The sequence below is a fragment of the Nycticebus coucang genome, chromosome 17, assembly GCF_027406575.1.
Source record: "Nycticebus coucang isolate mNycCou1 chromosome 17, mNycCou1.pri, whole genome shotgun sequence".
In the NCBI taxonomy this organism is placed as follows: domain Eukaryota; kingdom Metazoa; phylum Chordata; class Mammalia; order Primates; family Lorisidae; genus Nycticebus; species Nycticebus coucang.
The window spans coordinates 59,472,396-59,493,770 of NC_069796.1; the positions used below are offsets into that span (position 1 = coordinate 59,472,396).

Here is a 21,375-nt window from a genome sequence, read left to right on the forward strand (position 1 = left end):
GTAGAGGATTTAAGGTATCCAATGCAGAAAACCATATGTGAAGTCAACACTTTTAAAACCAAAGTCACCAGCTATAATTGTATTAGCAATTCTAATGTAATGTGTATCCTGTGAGATGTCAGTAGGCATTATGTCAAAATAAAAAAGGGGGATCTCACACTAAATGAGATTGGGAAGCACTGAGAGAAAATTGAACCTGTTTCTTTGTTGTAACACCTTTAGACATTACATTGCTAATGGACATTGACACACTCTAATGGTGGGGCATGGCATGTGTTTCCCAAACTTATTTGATCAAATTTTGTCACAAAACAAAAAGGCTTGTGCTATAACTAACACATGTAGAGAAACACTGTTTTTGTCTTCCAAAATTTTATAACTTAGCTAGTTGAAATTTGGGACTAAATCTATTTTTAGTTTGTTTGTGGTGAAACTGGTTTCTATTTGTGAATAGTTAGGATACTAGAGTAGCTTTCTTCAAAGCATAGAACAGTTTTGAGTGATGTTCCAAATGTATTGATATTCCAATACACTTTGTAAAGAGACTTTTTTCAGATTATGGGGGTACAAATATTTTGGTTATATAAATTGCTTTTGTATAGTTTGTGTCAAAGTCAGACTGTTAGGTGTACCCGTTAGGTGTGAATTTACCCAGGCCGCCTACCTACTTCCACCTGCTTAATTTCTCATGAGTGTTATTTCCATATATAGTCATAAGTATTGATTTATTAGTTCTGATTTAATAGTGAGCACGTGTGGTGTTCCTCTTTCTGTTCTTGGGATAATTCACTTACAAGAATGGTCTCCAGTTCCACTCAGGTTACTATAAGATTTATTAGCTCACCACTTTTTTATGGCTGGGTAGTACTCCATGGTATACATATGCCACATTTTATTAATCTACTCATGTATTTATAGGCACTTGGGTTTTATCTACATCTTTGCAATTGTGAATTGTGCTGCAATAAACATTTGAGTTCAGGTGTCTTTTTTTTATATAATATATCTTTTTTTTTTCCTTTTGAGTAAATACCCCATAGTGGGATTTCTGGATCAAATTATAGGTCTACTTATAGTTATTTGAGGTTTCTCCATACTATTTTCTATAGAGATTGTATTAGTGTGCAGTTCCACCAACAGCATATGAGTGTTCCTATCTCTCTGCATACATGTCAGAATTTATTGTTTTGGAACTTTATGATAAAAACTACTTCACTGGCTTGGGCAGAGGCAAGATGGCTGACTGAAGCCAGCTTTCCACAGAGCCTTCCATCCAGAAGGAGAGTTAAAGGACAGAAATTTAGCAAGTAACCTGGTGTATTAGAGCTGCACCAAGAGAGAAGGTTGAAGGAGGCACATCAACCCTGCTGAGGCAAGCTGCAACCCCAAGGATACAAACAAAAGGTACAAAATCCATCGCCAAGTGGATGGGAATCCCCTCCCCCATGAGAACAGCTCAGAGTACTCCAAACAAACAAACGAGCAGAGTTCAAAAGTCCTCCCATTATATCCCATGGGAGAGACCCTCTAAAAACTGAACCTACTTACCCTACTAGAGTGCCATGCACTTTCTTGCCAGACATAAAACTGTACAAAACTGTATATATTCTCTACCTGCAATTCTGAACTCCCAGCTCTCCCCTCCACTCTCACTCTGATGTCTGGAAGCCTGTCCCCCAGGAGTCCAGATTCGTGGGTGCTTTCTCGAAAGGTGTGGACAGGGAATGGACTGCTGCTGGTCAGGGCTGATTCTGCAGCACAGGAGTGAGGAGAGGATGGTCGGTGAAGAGGGAACCATACAGGAGCGGCAGTGCCCAAAGGCACAGAGCAGCAGCCACAGAGGCAACAATAGGGCTCATCCCTGAATTTTTTGGAGTCACACCTCCTGTCTCTCTGGGCAACCAGAGGAGGCCAGGCATCTTCTCTGGTGGCAGCCACTGGCGGAACAGATCTGAGAGGGAAATGCAGGCCCTGTGAGTAAAGGGTTTGTCTGAGGCAGTACCAGCCTGGGCGGAGTGCGGAGATACGCATGTGCAGAGCCAGCAGATTCCGAGGGCAGAGCTGACCCAGAGGACTGCTTTACTGAGCTTGGGATGCACCCAGCCCTGAAGGGATCATTAGCTGAGATGAAGGAGGACAGGCAGAGGCTGGAACTGACAGCAAACCCTGCCATGAATATGAACTGCAGCCAAGACTGGGCAGCGGTACAGAAAGGGCCAGAGGTGCAAGTTCTGTGAACTCAAAACAGCTTCTCTTCTGCAGGGGAATTTAGCTGGGACAGAAACAAATTCTGTGAAGTTGTTCTGTCAGTAACATCAGGGGTGGGGCTGGAACTGAATGAACAGCCCCAGCTACCATTAAGCACCTGAGGGGGTCAGGCCTCACCTCCCCCAGCCAGATAGTAGCAGAGAGCAGCAGCCTGGCTGAGGAGGCATAGATCTCACTGTAATTCAGGCAGGTGCAAACCCCTGGAGTATCTGCTCATTGGAGGCAACTGGGTCACAGCCCTGTGGGGTTTTCAGTGACTGGGTGTGACAGAGGTGCAGGGTGGGGAAGGAGGCATCAACCTTCCCAGACTAATCTATTTGCTGGGTGGGTCCTCCTGACCTCATGCAGCACCAGACCGAGTCATATCTGAGTTGTCAAAAGACCCCTGTGATCTAGTTGCCAGAAACCTTTTATACTCTTGCACCTGAGACAGGTGCTGACTGAGACAATTGCTTTGGACCTCTTAAACTGAGCCAATCACCTGAAGACTATCCAAGTGGTACCCTGGATGGGTTGTGGGAAGGTTTGATTTTCCTTTTCCAATTGTTTCCTGTGAGGGGTTGGGTGACTTAATTGCTGGTATGTCTCCATAGCTGACACTTCAACCCAGAGTAACAGATAAACTAGGGTAGGACAGAGACCAGCTGAAAACAAGACAGAGCCACTTAGTCCCACCACACCAAGCAGGTCCCCAGTTTCTCAGGCTTTAGCACTGTACGGGTCCTTGGCAAAGCTCCAGGGGAAAAGGTACAGATGCCAGTCCCAGCTTTTGGGCAAAGGGCTGGTTAATCATTACTCCTGGAACCCCCAAGCCAACTTCACTTTATCTGGTCATCTAGTCCAATGGAGTAAAATAATCATGGGGTGGAATCAGCGGAAAAACTCTGGTAACATGAATAACCAGAGTAGATCAACCCCCTCCCCCAAGGAAAGATATGGCAGACGCACCTGAAGATACCATTTATAAACAGATGGCTGAGATATCAGAAATTGAATTCAGAATTTGGATTGCAAACAAGATTAATGGAATGGAATAAAAGTTGGAATTAGAAATTCCAGGAGCAATTCAAAAGTTGTCTCAAGGATTCAGCGAATTTAAAGACAAAAGTCACCAAAGATTTTGACACATTGAGGCAATAATTTTCAGCCCTAAAAAATCTGAAAAATACAGTAGAATCCCTCAGTAACAGAGTGGAACAAGCAGAAGACAGGATTTCTGACATTGAAGACCAAGCTTTCGAACGCTCCCAAACGCTCAAAGAGGAAGAGAAATGGAGAGCAAAAATGGATCATTCTCTCAGAGAGCTCTGGGATAACTCGAAGACAGCTAATATTCACCTCATAGGAATCCCTGAAAGCAATGAAGTCCTTTGCAAGGCACAGAGGCTCTTCTCCATGAAATTATGAAAAAGAGTTTTCCAGACATGCCAAGAGATTCTGAAATTCAGATAGCAGACAGTTTCAGAACCCAAGCATGACTCAACCCGAATAAGACATCCCCCAGGCACATCATAATTAACTTCACTAAAGTTAATATGAAGGAAAAAATTCTGAAAGCAGCCACACGTAAGAAAACCATAACCTACTAAGGGAAGAATATTAGAATAACTGTAGAGCTCTCTGCTGAAAACTTTTAAGTCATAAGAGGGTGTTCATTGACTTTTAATCTCCTAAAACAAAATAACTTTCAACCCAGGATCCTGTATCCAGCTAAACAGAGTTTCATTTATGATGGAGAAATTAAATACTTTAATGACATTCACATGTTGAAGAAATTTGCCATAACTAAACCAGCTCTTCAGGATATTCTCAAACCTGTCCTCCATAATGACCAGCACAATCCTGCACCACAAAAACTTTTGATCAAACTCCAACTTCCACAGTGGTGAAAGGATTAAAAATGTCCACTGGGCTTTCAAAAAACTCGATACCTGAAATTTTACCAGGCTTATCAATAGTCTCCATTAATGTGAATGGCTTAACTGTCCTCTAAAGAGGCACAGATTGACCGACTAGATACAAAAACTCAGGCCAGATATTTGCTGCATACAAGAATCACATCTTACCTTAAAAGATAAATATAGACTCAGGGTGAAGAGATGGTCATCTATACTTCAGGCAAATGAAAATCAGAAAAAGGCAGGTGTTGCAATTCTATTTGCAGATACAATAGGCTTTAAAACAACAAAAGTAAAAAAGGATAAGAATGGACACTTCATATTTGATAAGGGTAATACTCAATATGATGAGATTTCAATCATTAATATTTATGCACCCATCAGGAATGCACCTAAATTTATAAGAAAAACTAACAGACACGAGCAACTTGATTTCCTCCAGCTCCATAATAGTCGGAGATTTTAACACTCCTTTGGCAGTGTTGGATAGATCCTCCAAGAAGAGGCTGAGCAAATTAATTTTAGATTTAAACCTAACCATCCAACATTTGGATATAACAATTATCTACATAACATTTCATCACAACAAAACTGAATACACATTCTTCTCATCAGCCCACAAAACATACTCCAAAATCGATCACATCTTAGGTCACAAGTCTAACCTCAGTAAATTTAAAGGAATAGAAATTATTCCTTGCATCTTCTCAGGCCACCATGGAATAAAAGTTGAACTCAGTAACAACAGAAATCTGCATACTCATACAAAAACATGGAAGTTAAATAACCTTATGCTGAATGACATCTGGGTCATAGACAAGATCAAGAAAAAAATTTGCAAATTTTTGGAACAAAATGACAATGAAGACATGAATTATCAGAACCTCTGGGATACCCCAAAGGCAGTCCTAAGAGGGAAATTTATAGCACTGCAAGCCTTCCTCAAGAGAACAGAAAGAGAGGAGGTTAATAACTTAATGGGACATCTCAAGCAACTGGGAAAGGAAGAACATTCCAACCCAAGCCCAGTAGAAGAAAAGCAATAACCCAAATTAGAGCAGAATTAAATGAAATTGAAAACAAGGAGGGAGGAGTCAAGATGGCTGACTGAAGCCAGCTTTCTACAGAGGTTCCCGTCCAGTAGGAGAGTTAAAGGACAAAAATTCAGCAAGTAACCTGGTGGATTTGAGCTGCACTCAAGAGAGAAGGTTGAAGAACGCACATCTACCCTGCTGAGGCGAGCTGCAACCACAAGGATACAAACAAAAGGTACAAAATCCATCACCAAGTGGATGGGAGTCCCCTCCCCCATGAGAACGGCTCAGAGTGCCCCACAAACAACCGGGCAGAGTTCAAAGGTCCTCCCACTACACTCCACGGGAGATACCCTCTAAAAACTGGACCTACCTCCCCTACTAGGGTGCCACGGTGTCCTCCTGCCAGGCATAAAACTGTATAAACTGTATAAAGTATCTACCTGGAATTCTGAGCTCCCAGTGCTCCCCTTCACTCACACTGAGGTCTGGAGGCCAGTCCCGGTCAGCGGAGAGGGGACGGCACCAGAGTGGCAGTTCCCTGAGGCACAGTGTGACAGCTGTCTTTTGGTGACAATACGGCCAGGCATAAAACTGTGTAAAGCTATGTGTGTTCTCTGCCCACAACCTCAGGCTCCCAGCGCTCCCCACGCTCCCCTCTGCTCTCGCTCCAAGGTCTGGAGGCCTGTCCCCCAGGGGTCCAGACTTTTGGGTGATTGCTCGAGGGGTGTAGACAGTGCTGGGCTGCAGCTGGTCGGTGAAGACTCTGGGGTATGGGAGCGGAGAGAGGACGGTTGGCCAGAAGGGAGCTACACCAGAGCAGCAGTTGCCTGAGCCACAAAACAACAGCCCTCTTTTGCTAGCAATACGGCTCACTACCAAATATTCTGAAGCCACACCCCCTGTCTCCCTGGGCAACCAGAGACTCTGAGCATAGGATTTGCCTGAGGCAACTCCAACTTGCAAACCGGGGAAACTTTCAGGGCAGGGCTGACCCAGAGGTCCACTTTACTAAACCTAAGATGCACCTGGCCCTCAGGGGATCGTCAGCCTATAGACAATACAAGAGCAAAGACAAGCTGATTTGGAACTCAATTCAGCTTCTCTTCTGCAGGGGAAACGCAGAGTTGTTCTGTTCTGTTCTGTCAGTAACATTAATCAGGGGCGAGACTGGACCTGAGTGAAAACCCCCCAACCTTCATCAAGCACCTGAGGTTGTCAGGCCTCATCTCCTCCTGCTAGAGAGAGGCAGAGTGCAGTGGCCTGGCAGATTTCCTTGTGATTCAGGCAGGTGCAAACTCCTGGAGTACCGATTCACAACAGGCAACTGGGTCAGCCAACTGCAGGGCTATCAGTGACTGGGTGTGACAGTGGTGCAAGGTGGGGAAGGAGGCAGCAACCTTCCAAGACTGATCTATTGGCTGAGTGGCTCCTCCTGACTCCACGCAGCACTGGAGCAAGCCACACCAGAGTAGTCACCAGACCCCTGTGATCCAGTTCCCAGAGACCTCTTAAACTCTGGGGTTCTGAAACTGTCTGCTATCTGAATTTCAAAATCTCTTGGCATGTCTGGAAAATTCTCTTTCACAATTTCATGGAGATGGGCCTCTGTGCCTTGTGAGGCCACTTTATCACTTTCAGGGATTCCAATGAGGCATATATTACCCTTCTTCGAATTATCCCAGAGCTCTCTGAGAGAATGATCCATTTTTGCCCTCCATCTCTCTTCCTCTTTGAGAGTTTGGTAGCATTGAAAAGCTTGGTCTTCAATGTCAGAAATCCTTTCTTCTGCTTGATCCACTCTGTTACTGGGGGATTCTACTGTATTTTTCAGATCTTTGAGGGCTGCAAATTCTTGCTTCAGTGCATCAAAATCTTTGGTGGTTTTGTCTTTAAATTCATTAAATTCTTGAGACAACTTTTGAATTTTCCCTCGAATTTTTAATTCTGACTTTTGAATTGCTCTTTGAATTTCTAATTCCAAAATTTTTCATTCTATTAATCTTGTTTGCCATCCAAATCTGAATTCGATTTCTGACATTTCAGCCAGCTGTTTATGAATGGGATCTTTAGTTACATCTGCCATATCTTTCCTTGGGGGGTGGGTTTGATCTATTCTGGTTATTCATGTACCAGAGTTTTTCTGCTCATTCTGCCCCATGATTATTTTACACCGGTTGACTTTTCCCCTGGAGCTTTGTTGAGGACCCGCACAGTGCTACAGCCTGAGAAACTGGGGACCTATTTGGTGTGGTGGGGCTAACTGGTTCTGTCTTGTTTTCAGCTGGTCTCTGTTTGACCCTAGTGAAACAGTTACTCTGGGTTGAAGTCTCAGCTGTAGAGAAATACCAGTAATTAAGTCACCCCACCCCCACCACAGACAACAATTTGAAAAGGAAAGTCAAACCTTCCTACAACCACACACCCAGGGCACGACTTGAATAGTCCTTAGGTGACTGGCTCAGTTCAAAAGGTCCAAATCAGTTGTCTCAGTCAGCACCTGTCTCAGGTGTGAGAGTTTCAAAGGTCTCTGGGAACTGGATCACAGGGGTCTGGTGACAACTCAAATATGACTTGCTCCCATGCTCCGTGAAGTCAGGAGGACCCACCCAACAAATAGAGTAGTCTGGGAAGGTTGATGCCTCCTTCCACACCTTGCACCTTTTTCACAACCTGTCAGTGATAGCCAAACAGGGCTGTGACTCAGTTGCCTCCAGTGAACAGATACTCCAGGGGTTTTCACCTGCCTAAATCACAAGGGAATCTGTATCTGCTCAGCCAGGCCACTGCTCTCTGCCTCTATCCAGCATGAGGTGGTGAGGCCTGACAACCTTGGGCACTTTATTGAGGCTGTGGTGTGTTCACTCAATTCCAGCCCTGCCCCTGATTGATGTTACTGACAGAACAGAACAACTTTGTGGGAATTTGTTTCTGTCCCTCCTAAATTCCTCTGCAGAAGAGAAGCTGTTTTGAGTTCTCAGAACCTGTGCCTCAGGCCCTGTCTTTACTCCTGCAGGTTTGTATTCATAGCATGGTCAGCTCTAACCTCCTGCCTTCCTTTGTCTATGGGCTGATGATCCCCTGAGGGCAGGGTACGTCTTAGGCTCAGTAAAGCGGTCCTCTGAGTCAGCCCTGCTGTGGGAATTTTCTGGCTCTATGGATGCATTTTCTAGTCCCCGTGCTCCACCCAGGTCAGTACTGCCACAGGCAAACCCTTTACTCACGGGGCCTGTGTTTTAGTCCCAGATCTGTTCCGTGGTGGTTGCTGCCCGGCCTCCTCTGGTTGCTCAGGGAGACAGGGGTTGTGGCTTTGGAATATGCGGGGGTGGGCCTTATTGTTGCCAAAAATGTTTGCTGCTCTGCGCCTCAGGGCACTGCTGCTCTGTTGTGGTTCCCTCTCAGCCAACTGTTGTCTCCTCACTCCTGTTCCGCAGAGTCAGCACTGACCAGCTGCAGTCCAGGCCCTGTCCACACCCCTTGAGAAATCACCCAAGAATCTGGACTCCTGGGAGACAGGCCTCCAGGCCTCAGAGTGAGAGTGGAGGAGAGTGCTGGGAGCTCAGAATTGCAGGTCAAAACACCAAACTCATTGAGACCAAATGAGCAAATAAACAGATAAAAAGGCTACCAGACACACAAGCTCAAAGATGCACAAACAGTCAGAAACACATAGACATACAGACAACAACAACAGCAAAACAGAAAAAAACTAAACTATCATAAAAATAATGTTAATCATAAAATAATTGAGATTAAAAAGGTAGAAAACATACAAACAAACAAACAAAAAACCCTCTAGAAATCTGATGTTAGCACTCTCAGAAACCATAAGAAGGGAAGAAGAGGAAGAGAGAAGGGAAAAATAAAAAGTGGTGTTCATAAAAAAAGTTAGAAAAGAAGAAAGAAAAAATTAAAAATAGAAAATAAATATATATATAGTAAAAATTAACAATAGTTCCTCCAAGAAAATGATGAGAAAAGGGGGAAAAAAAGGGCACCAACCACAAAAATATTATTCTTGTATATATGTAGAAATATACATCTGTATGTATGACATAGGGATCAACTTTCACAAGAATATATTTATAATGCAATGTACTTTCCGGACACCAGGTGGCACTGTGAGTGGTTCCCAGGCTTATACCTGATTCACTGTTTATACTGTTACCACGGTAACCATCCTACCTGGCCTATCACCATTTTGGAGTTTCTGTAAAAGTATTTTTTTTTTTTAACTAATTGTTGTGCAACCTCAGCTGCTCTGTTCCAGACAGCACTCCTATCCAACCTCCCAACTCAGTGCATGAGTGCACACTTCACAGATCTTTCCACTCTGCTCCCACATTCTCCTGCAAACTGGCAACTGCAATTGTTGTTGGGGAGGGTGCTGGCAGCGGCCGGGTCTCGCCGCTGCCAGCTACCCCGGCTTCTGCGGGGTCCCGCAGGGTGGGCTGCGTCTCACTGCCACCGTGGCTGCAGTGCAAGGAAACCTTATACTCAGTTTTTGTGGCTCTGGAGTTTTGAGTCCAGCCACCCACCAGTTCGCTGCACAGCCTGAACTGCCAACCCACACCAATATTCCCCACCAGGAATGGTCCTGTCTATTTAATCACTCCAGTTGTTCTGGGGGAAGGTGCCCACCATTTTGGAGAATTCAAAGTGTCTGTTTCCCGGGTGGGATCCCTTCCCTTCAATTTTCCACTGGGTTGCTTAGTTCCTTGTGATTCTGAGTGGCTCCCCTTTCAGGTGCCAAACTCTACTCAGGAATAAATTTTTGTCAGTTGAGTTTTGCCAGGAATTGCAAGCTGCTGTCCTCCAGGAGGGAGGGGCCTGCCGGCCAGCACAGTCAAGCAGGGAAAATCTCTACAACAGAGTCTGTGGTTTTAAATTACACCTCATATACAGCAATCCGCCAATTTGCTGCACGTCTCCAGCTGTCTGTCCATACCAATAATCCACGTGGGGAAAAGGTTCAGATCTCCTTTCCTCTCACCTGATGACTTGGGAGAAGTGGGCTACACATCCGTCCCGTCCGCCATCATGCTCCGCCTCCCTTTACTTTTGTTGGTTTGAAGTCTATGTTATCTGATATGACAATGGCTACACCAGCTTTCTTTGGTTGCCATTTGCATGAAAAATTGCTTTTAATCACCTCACCTTGAGTCTGAATGAGTCATTGTGAGTTTGACTCTTGGCTGATACTTGGCTTGTACTTTTTTTTATCCATTCAGCCAAACTATGTCTCTTGAGTGGGGAGTTCAAGCCATTTAAATTTGTTGAATTAGTAAGTGGATTTCTGTTCATCTTATTGTGTACAACGTTATTGTTTAGTTTCACCTCTTGTGCCATAGTGGTATTTGGACTCTGAACTTTAGCATTTGAGGGGTTTTACACTGTGGTTGTCTCTTGTGCTTTGCTGCATAGAATGCAACTCTAATTACTGCCTGCAGGGGAGGTCTTGTCTTGACAAATTCCTTCAGCATTTGTTTGTCTGAGAATGTCATTATGTTGCCCACATACAAATTTAGTTTTTTAAGATACAAAATTCTAGGTTGGCCATTATTTTGTTTGAGAAGGCTGAGAATGGGGCCCCAGCCCCTTCTGGCTTGAAAGGTCTCAGTTGAGAAGTCTGTAGTTAGTTAGGGTTTTCCTTTGTAAATTACCTGATGCCTTTGCTTTATGGTTCTTAAGAGTTCCCCCTTCATGTTAATTTTGGCCAGCCTAATGGTTATACATTGTGGTGATTTTTTTTCTAGTTATGATTCTCCCAAGAGTCTGTTGTGCTTCTAGTACCTGGATATCCAGATTTCTAACAAGACCTGGGAAATTTTCCTCAAGTACTCCCTCAAATAGGTTTTCCAGTCATTGTGTATTTTCTTCTTCACCCTCAGGGATACCTATGATTCTTATGATAGGCCTCTTTGCATAATCTCATGTGTAGGCTTTGTTCATTCTTCTTAGTTCTCTGTTCTTTCTCTTTGACTGACTGTTTAACCCAAAGGTGTTGTCTTCTAGCACTGAGATTCTTTCTTCTGCCTGGTCTAGCCTATTCTTAAGGCTGCTCACTATGTCTTGCATTTCTTTGAATAAATTTTTCATTTCTAGAAGTGCTGTTTGATTTTATAAAATAATTTGATTTCTTAATTCATTTCCTGCATTGTTATTGTGGCTTGTTTTGCGTTTTTATTTTCTCTTGTATTTCATTGAGCTCCTTTATAATCTCTATTATAAATTCTATATCAGTCATTTCAATGTTCTCATTTTAGTTGATTTCCATTGCTATGCAGTTATTTTATTTTATAGATGTTCTTTCACTCTGATTTTTCATGTATCTGATAATCTTTCACTGATTTCTTCTCTTCAGGAGCAGCTTAGATAATGGCACACCCAGTGTAATCTCAGAGACAATAGGTGTCGCTTGTGGGTGAGATTCAATAAGACCTTCTATTATTGAGTCAGTAAATGCTAAAAAGTGCATGCAAATTCACCTCTCTGTACATAGGTGGACCAAGCTGCAATGTTGTTTGTTTTTGAACCTGCTCTAGTCCCTTGGAAGCAGCACTTGAAGGCTCCAGGTGGTGGATAGGGCTCTGGAACTTCAGGTGAGTATTCATTTTCTGGTGAATAGGGGAATGTGGCAGGGCAGGACTGGGTTGGGTTAAATTGTCCTTAAGCTTCCCCAAAGGTGGCAATGTATCTGTTTCAGCAGGGATCAAAGGTCTGCACTCAGCCTCTCAGTAACCTTGCCAGTAGTGGCCTCACCCAATTACAAGTCTCCCCTCTCTTCCCCCCAAGTATTGCAACTGAGACCTGAGCATATGTTATTTGGCCTGCTGACCTGTCCTTATGTCCCCAAAGATCAATTCTTGACCTTGTCAGGAAGAAGTGCACTGGTCCTGAGTTGCCCACAGGTTGCCAAGGAGTTTTCATATCCCTCAATCCACCGCAGGATCCCTCAGAGGAAAGGCCTGAGCCCCACTCTATGTGGAAGCTTCAGTAGGATGACTCAATTCTCTTTCTTGTCTTCAGATTGGGGTGAGGAAAGGGAGACAAAGAGTCTGGAAAGGTGTGAGCTGGACTCTCTGCGGAAGCCCTGTTGTGGCAATGCACCAATCCAAAGGAAAAACAGTTCTTGCGAACCCCCTGCTTAACTGTCTCTCAGAAAGTTTGGGCAAGCCAGAGGAGATGGAGAAAAAGGGTATGAATGGGAGAAAACTAGCATTTTAGTTGTGTTTGTCCCCTTCTCCAGAAGACAGCCACCCAGGATGACCAAGACCTACTGGCCCTCTGTGGCTCCCACAGTCTGGGTTGGAGTTGGGAAATATTTGTGTGGGAATGAACAAGATGAAAACTGAGGGGCTGAAGCCTCCAGGGGAGGACAAGGGTGTATCATGGTGGAGAAGCCATAGGGGTGTTGCCATCTCAGCTCAGGTCTGTGGTGTGGCAAAGTGACCCCAATGGCAACAGATGCCTGGTGCTTCGTCCTCATGAAGCTCTCGGTTCACTGGCATCATCAGCAGCTTTTGGACTTGTGAGAGTAGAAGAGGTCTCCAGCAGTTCAGGAGCCAGATGTGTCAGAGAGAAATAAACTGCTCCACCTATTGGACTCCAAGCCTTTTAAGGGTTGATCTCTGCCAATATCCTGCTCCTTCAGCTTCTGTTCTGTAATTTCTTCTTATGGAATCTTTCAGAGCTTTCTCTCATGTTTTTGGCAAATGAGTAGACAGGCCCAGTTCATCAATATTTTTAAGAGCAGAAGTGATTATCCTCTAAGTCTAGTGAGTCTCATAGCCTTTTCCAAAGGTTTCACAGGGCACTTCCCCACCTTCCAAATTTCCAAAAAGTGACTATTCTTATAACAAATGTCATTACCTTCAATTCATAGTAAGAAAAGAAGACAATGAGACCTATTAGAAACTACTTGTGGACTGGGCACAGGGGCCCACGCCTGTAATCCTAGCACTCCAGGAGGCCAAGGCAGGTGGATTGCCTGAGCTCACGGCTTTGAGCTCACGGCTCACGGCTTTGAGACCAGCCTGAACAAAAGTGAAACTCCATCTCTAAAAATAGTGGGGATTATGGCAGACACCTGTAGGCTCAGCTACCTGGGAGGCTGAGACAAGAGAATTTCTTGAGTCCAAGAGTTTGAGGTTGCTGTGAGTTGTGATACCAAGGGACTCTACTGAGGGTGACAAGTGAGACTTTGTCTCAAAAAAAGAAAAACAAAGAAAAGAAAATACTTGTGGCTTTGAACATGGAGAATTTCACTTTGATGACTTGAAGAGGTAAGTGAATTACTGCCAACGGGACAGGGCTTTATTTAGTCTGTAGGTATCATCAGTAGTTTAAAGAGTTATAAATGAGCAGGTATGCTTATCTGCAATGGGTAGTTTTCTAAATAAGATACCCATATTTCCCAGTTCAAATTGGCTGTTCTGTGGATTTGTCAACAATCTAAACTCTTTTTTTTTTCTTTTTTGAGTTTCACTTTGTCCCCCTGGGTAGAATGTTGTGGCATCATAGCTCGCAGCAACTTCAAACCCCTGGGCTCAAGTGATTCATTTGTCTCACCCTTCCAAGTAGCTGAGACTATAGGTGCTCACTACAACACCAGCTTTTTTTGTTTTTTTTTTTTGAGACAGGGTCTCACTCTTGCTTAGGCTAGTCTTGAAGGCATGAGCTCAAGCAATGCACCCACCTTGGCTTCCCACAGTGCTGGGATTACAGGTGTGAGCCACGACACCCAGCCCTAAACTCTAGCTTCTTATGTCAGCACTGAGGAAAAGGAGGAAGAAGAGGAAGAAGTTTTAGCTATCCAAAGAAAAGATTGGGGAATGAACTAGAGATGAAGGGAAACTCTGAAGATAGGTAGCTAGAAAATGCTAAACTATGCCCTGTATCATCCCACTGCTTTTAACACAGTGGTTCCCTCAACTAGTTTGTCTGTAAAAATAAGGCCTATGGAGGCCAGGCATGGTGGCTCTGGGAGGCCAAGGCGGGTAGATTGCCTGAACAACCAAGTTCAAGACCAATCTGAGCTAGAGGGAGACCCTGTCTCTAAAAATAGCCAGACATTATGGCAGGCACCTGTAGTCCCAGCTACTTGGGAGGCCAAGGCAAGAGAAGCACCTGAGCCCAAGAATTTGAATTTGCTGTGAGCTAAAGACACCATGGCACTCTACCAAGGATGACCAAGTGAGACTCTATCTCAAAAAATAAAAAAAAAAAAAAGACGTGGTCTACAATCAAAACCCAGTTTAGTCACAAAGGTGCTATTAAAATGAGATGGGGTAAAATGGGTCAAATTTGTATACATTCCTCTTTCATGTAAATGCGTGGACAACCAAATGTTTCTTTAGTTCAGAGGTGAAGTGAAATAGTATTTGCTTACTATCACCAAGAAATTCAAGTTTTCTCCTTAACTACATCCAATGGTACTGTGTATAATAATAAAAAATATAAAATAGGAAAACAAAATTTTTATTGGGAGAGGATATGGGAGAGGAAATGCTGCTTACAGTAAGTAGAGGGATGATGAAATGTTATCACATTAACAACCTTTAAGAAACAAATACAGGTTTAGTAAAGGAAGAAACTGGAAGCTTTAGAACAGATTTCCATACACAATTTCCACACAGTTTTAAATAGCAGGATCTCAATTTGCATAAATTATACAGATCAAGGGAAAAGTATATTGGAGTTTGTTGTTCCTTGTAGATCTGTCTTTTACCATGATCCAAACTAACACTGGTGGTGCTGATACTATTATAAAAAGGTCTTCTCTATCTGTAAATGGGCACTTACCAAGAGGTTACATCACAAGTAGGGTTCTTCTGTTCATTGTGAATTAAATAAATTCCACATGGTCTTAAACAAATCCCTGGTTTTCAAGACCTCTGCTTGAACCAACTCTGGAAGAACGAAGTTACATGTACATGTATATAAAAAATTGGAAATGGCATTAGAGTTCATGCTCATCTATTTAACACATTTTTAAGTTTCGTGTAAGCTAAAAGGATATGCACAATTCCAGAGGCTATTAGGTAAAATATGCATATATATTTTATATATATATATATATATATATATATATATATATATATATGTAGTGGAAAACACCATCAATAATATTCATTTTGCTTATTTCTATCTCCCAAACAGAAAACATCCAACAAGAACAATTTTATCTATGTTTATTTAATTATAACAAAAATAGAACAAATGCATACCAAATGGGAAAAAATTCAAAAATGATGATAAAAATGTTTAGAAACAGAAATGACTAAATTTATCTGAAGGAATTACCCAGGTGCCATTAAAACACATTTGCAACTTATAATTGATTGTTAGTGTGAACTAAATTTAGTCACTGAGTCACAGTACTACAAATGCTACCAAAATATTTTCAAAATGTTACATAAAAACTGACAACATCCATATTACATAAATGCCAAAAATTCATTTAAGAGAAATAAACGTATCTTGAGATAAAATACAAACCACACTTATCCAGATATATACTCTCTTTCCCTTCACCTACAATTGAGCCTTCAATATTTTCCAAGATAAAGTAATGATAATACATTTTGATGCAAATCTCGGCAATAAAAATAAACTACTTCATATCTTAAATATTCCTATGATGAAACTCAGGACTTTAATCAAAACTTTATGAAGACATAAATTGCATTTGGTTTTGACTGCTCAAATCAAGGCTGAAAACTCTCAGCAAAGTATTCTAGGCTTTTCTCTCACACCAACTGACCCAGAATATATTTTAAGAAATGTTTATTTTCTGTGCATATTTGTTTAAAATTATAAATTCCTGAGCACTTTTTCTTCTTCCTCCTCATCACTGTCAGTGACATTGACTTGCTGGATACTAGAGGGAGTTGATGTTGGGGCTGTGAAGACATTCTCCAAGGCTCCAATGTCCAGCTGAGGCATGGGGTTTAGGTATTCTTCCCCACTGTGGCCATGACTGTTATAATAAGAGGTCCCATCCATGCTCTCACAACTCCGAGAGTCTTCGCTGTGTGTACGTTCATCTGGGTAGTCTCTAAAAGGATAGTCTCTATTTAAAGCTGAAAACATAGCCTCATGTTTTTGGTACCTGTCTTCATAATAACCAAGACATTCTGGCATTGAACTTGGAAAATTTCCATAGCCAAAGGGAGGCCGACTATAGGGGCATGTGCTGCATAGAAAGACACAAAAAAGGAATTAGATCATACCTTGTTCACATATTGCCTTGCATACAGACTAATTGAGCAAGTTAACTGCATCCTCCTTGAGGCCTGGGAAGTTCCCAAGATCCTTTATGCAACCACTTCATGTATTCATTTGCTGTTTTCTCACTGCCCATCTCCACCCAAAATAAAAAGCAAAGGAAGCTTGCGACTGAAATACTCACCAGCACTATTATTATCTGTTATTAGCCTCAAGGTTCGTACCTTTTGACAACGTTGATGAAGAAAAATTGCTTATCCCAGCCTTTTCCTCATGATACCTCATACCATGTAAGGTTTTAGAAATGCACGTATTGTGTTATCTTATGCTAAGAATCGACACTTAGTAAACAATGCAATGCCTGTTCTTACTGGTATTTGAAAGGAAGTTCATGGGGAGAAAATGTATAAGTGGGTTGAAATCAAGATTTTCTGGATATTGGGGCTTTGGATCAGAGGATAACAACTTAATTTTTTAATTGACATTCAATAATAAAGTAAATTAAATTTAAAACATTCTTACTACCAGAAAGATTTAGGATTGATTAAAATGTGGTTTTAAAATTATTTTGGGGGTACAGGAAGAGTTAAAAAGAATTTTGCAGTTTTACAAACTGATAGTTTTTAAAAAGGCAAATCCAAAAAGTTTGCCATTTGCAGAGTGCAGTGCTTTGGGCCTGTGATCCCAGCTTGGGTGGCTCAGGTAGGAAGATGACTTGAGCCTAGGAATTCAAGGCCACATAGTAAGACCATTACTTGAAAAATAAATGGCTGGGCATAGTGGCTCACACCCATAGTCCTGCCACTCTAGGAGGCTGAAGCGGATGGATTACATGAGTTCAGGAGTTGGAGACAAGCCTGAGCAAGAGCGAGACCCTGCTTCTACTAAAAACAGAAATACTAGCTGGTGTTGTAGTGGGCACCTGTAGTCCCAGTTACTTGGGAGGGTGAGACAAGAGGATCGTTGAGCCCACGAGTTTGAGGTTGCTGTGACCTATGATGCCACAACACTCTACCAAGGTGACAGAGTTAGACTTTGTCTTTACATAAATAAATAAATAAAATAAAATAAAAATAAAGCAGAGTATGGTAGCTCACGCCTATACTCCTAGCCTTCTGGGAGGCAGAGACAGGAGGATTGCTTGAGCCTAGAATTTGAGACCAGCATGATCAAGAGCAAGACTCTGTCTCTACTAAAAATAAGAAAAAAAAAATTAGCCAGGCGCTGTGGCAGGCATCTACAGTCCCAGCTACTTGGGAGGCTGAGGCAGGAGGATTGCTTGAACCCAGGAGTTTGACGTTGCTGTGAGCTAGGCTGACACCACAGCACTCTAGCCTAGGCAACAGAATGAGATTCTCAAAAAAATTAAATAAATAAAATAATAATATTACAACTTAAAAAAACTGAAACCTCAAAAATACTGCTACTGAAACCTACTTACCAATTTTTTTTTAAAGTATTATTCTTCCTTTCAAAGGTCCCAGAGTTTGAGGTTGCTGTGAGCTATGATGCCAAGACACTCTACTACTCAGGGCAACAGAGTGAGACTCTTTCTCATAAAACACACAAACAAACAAACAAACAAACAAACAAACAAACAAAAGGCACAGAGGTATGGTTGAAGTCCAACCAAGAGTTCCCTAGGCTCATGGACTCCATCTAGTGACAGATGACATAAGCATATTGCCCACACTCACCAACAACTCATGACAACTTGACATCTTTCATTTCATTTCATGCCCCCCCCCCTTTTTTTTTTTTGAGATAGATCTTACTGTGTTGCCTGGGCTGGTCTCAAATTCTCAAATTTCTGGGCTTAAGTGATCTTCTCTCCTCAAGTTCCCAAAATGCTAGCATTACAGGCATGAGCCACCATGCCAGGCCTAAGGCTTTTTAAATTTAATACATGCGTCCTGAGTATGCTATGTTTTTAGTTACCATGACTTTGCTAATATAGCTTCTCCACCTCCAGGTCTCTTCATCCATTGAATTCAGCACATACTTCAAAAGAGATATCAAATTTACCCTCTCCACAAAGTTCACTTCAGCTAGAAATAATTCACCTAGAAGCTATCTTTTTCAAGGGTGACATACCATGCAAGGCTTGGTAGAGAATTTTTTTAAAAGGATATAAAATCTAGGCACATACTAGACATGTACTAAATTCTATAATACCAGCATCAGCATGACTTTATTGTATGGTAAAGACAAGTTAGTGTTAATATTCAGAGAACAAAAAGATTAAGATGAAAGTAATCCTGGAAGGCGGAGCAAGATGGCAGCCGAGTAACAGCTTCCTTGCATCTGGGCACCGTGAGTCTGGGGAGATAGGACTCCAGGCGTCTCTGGCTGGTGAGAACTGCCTATCATCACTCCTATGAGGATACAGGGAGTCAGCGAGAGTCTTCTGGACCCCAAGAGGAGGACTAAATCCGTGGAAAACCGGCAAGTGGTCGCGTGTGTTCAATCCGTCTAAACCCGCCCACAACTGTAAGTTCAGTAGCAGCAAGACTGCAAACCAGAAAGGCCTTACCTGTGAACTGTTTTGATGTCCTTGGACTTGGCACTGAGTTGAACTGCCTTGGGGAAGGCCTGAGCGGGAGTGCGAGAACTTTGGCCGTTGTCTAGGGCCCCAGTCTGAGCCGCTGAGCCAGACGGAGCTAATAGTGTTTGGCGGTGGGTCACACGGATCCATTGCCAGCGATCTGCCCCGGCAAGCTCCGCCCTCAGGGTCGCAGAGCTAGAAACGGGTGGGAGCTGGTAACCCAGCAACCAAGTAGCCTAAGGGTGGGGTCTGAGACGCCTTGCAGCCCTAACCCTCAGGGGCAGAGTGAGACCGGTTTTGGCACACTGAGTAAGTGGATAGCCACTTCAGCAGCAATTCCAGCAAGAAAGCTGGGAAAGCTTCTGCTCAACAAGTTTACAAGTTCGAAGTGCCTTTTAAGTAGGCTGAAGAGAGATTCAGGGTGTCTACCTGCTGGGGTTTGAGTAATCAGCAGCCTCCAGTCGTATCTGAACTGTGACTAACATCTCATACCCCAGAAGACCACGTGTTGCCCAGACAATATTCAATAACATATACAAACTGCTTTGTTTTTGGTTGTGTATTTTTTTCTTTCTTTTTTTTGCTTGGTTGTTTTTTTTGTTTGTTTATTTTGACGTTGCTGATATTCTTTTGTTTTTTTAATTTCAATCTTTTCCACACAGATCCCTTTTTCTTTCTCAATTTTCCTAGTTTAATTATAATTTCCCATTGCTGCTTTTTTTAATAACTTCAACTTCATTTTTGCTAGTGTTTCTACCGATATAATTTGGTTTTTCACCCAATTTTATCCCTGTAAAGTTTTCTGTTTGCTTCTTTTGGTTTGATTTATAGCATTTTTGTCGTTCCTCTCTACTTGGGGGAGGTGGGGTACTGTGTCTGATCAGGTTAGCAAAGAGCTGCTGACCTCAAGGGAACCACGCAACTGGGCACCCCCAGAAGGTGGGGTTTTTTAAGGTTGTGTCAAAGTACCCTACTGTACACCTATATTGCCCTGTCTCCCTCTTTCTGTGCCTCTCTTCTTTTTGTCAATATTCCTTATACCCACCCCCTCTCCTTTCTCTATCTTTCTTTTTTTCTTATCACTCGGTCCTCCTTTCTTTCATCCCCTTTTTTTTTGCTCTTCAACCTTCTCACCCTTCTGGTCCTGTAACCTTTAGTCCACAGGCACAAGAACTTAAAGAGCAAGAGGAAGTGAAAGGAAAATTAGGGCAAGCAAACAGATAAAAGAAATCACTCATGAGGAAGAATCAGCAGAAAACTCCAGGCAACATGAAGAACCAGTCTAGAACAACGCCACCAAGGGACCATGAGGTAGCTACTGCAGATGATTCCACCAGTATAGAAATGTTAGGAATGACAGAAAGGGAATTTAGAATACACATGTTGAAAACAATGAAAGAAATGATGGAAACAATGAAGGAAATTGCTAATAAAGTGGAAAATAACCAAAAGGAAATCCAAAAACAGAATCAAATAAGAGATGAACGATATGAAGAATATAAAAAGGATATAGCAGACCTGAAGGAACTGAAACAGTCAATTAGGGAACTTAAAGATGCAATGGAAAGTATCAGCAACAGGTTAGACCATGCAGAAGAAAGAATTTCAGAGGTAGAAGACAAAGTTCTTGAGATAACTCAGACAGTAAAAGAGGCAGAAAAGAAGAGAGAGAAAGCAGAACGTTCACTGTCAGAATTATGGGACTTTATGAAGCGTTCCAACATTCGAGTTATAGGAATTCCAGAAGGGGAAGAAGAATGCCCCAGAGGAATGGAAGCCATACTAGAGAATATTATAAAAGAAAATTTCCCAAACATCACCAAAGATTCTGACACACTGCTTTCAGAGGGATATCGGACCCCGGGTCGCCTCAACTCTAACCGAGCTTCTCCAAGACACATTGTGATGAACCTGTCCAAAGTCAAGACAAAAGAAAAGATTCTGCAAGCTGCCAGGAGTAAGCGCCAGTTGACCTACAGGGGCAAATCCATCAGAGTTACCACAGACTTCTCTAATGAAACTTTCCAAGCAAGAAGACAATGGTCATCTACCTTTAATCTACTTAAACAGAACAATTTTCAGCCCAGAATTCTGTACCCTGCTAAGCTAAGCTTCAAAATTGATGGAGAAATCAAATCATTTACGGATATACAAACATTGAGGAAATTCGCCACAACAAGACCAGCTCTACAGGAAATACTTCAACCTGTTCTGCACACTGACCACCACAATGGATCAGCAGCAAAGTAAGAACTCAGAAATCAAAGGACAGAACCTAACCTCCACACTGATGCAAAAGATAAAACTAAGCAATGGACTCTCACCAAATAAGACGAATAGAATACTACCACACTTATCCATTATCTCAATAAATGTTAATGGCTTGAATTCCCCACTGAAG

General features: G+C 42.5%; 1 protein-coding gene across 2 annotated transcripts in view; it reads right to left on the reverse strand.

Moving 5' to 3' along the window:
* Nucleotides 1-15,858: 15,858 nt before the first annotated feature.
* The window catches only part of SOX30 (SRY-box transcription factor 30), a 41,991-nt gene continuing 36,474 nt past the window's right edge, over nt 15,859-21,375 (reverse strand). The window contains exon 5 of one of the 2 annotated variants that reach the window (XM_053566776.1): nt 15,859-16,397. In XM_053566776.1, the coding sequence (XP_053422751.1) occupies nt 16,016-16,397 (382 nt within the window). In that variant the 3' untranslated portion in view covers nt 15,859-16,015. The remainder of the gene's footprint in view (nt 16,398-21,375) is intronic. The other variant, XM_053566777.1, reaches the window with a different exon arrangement.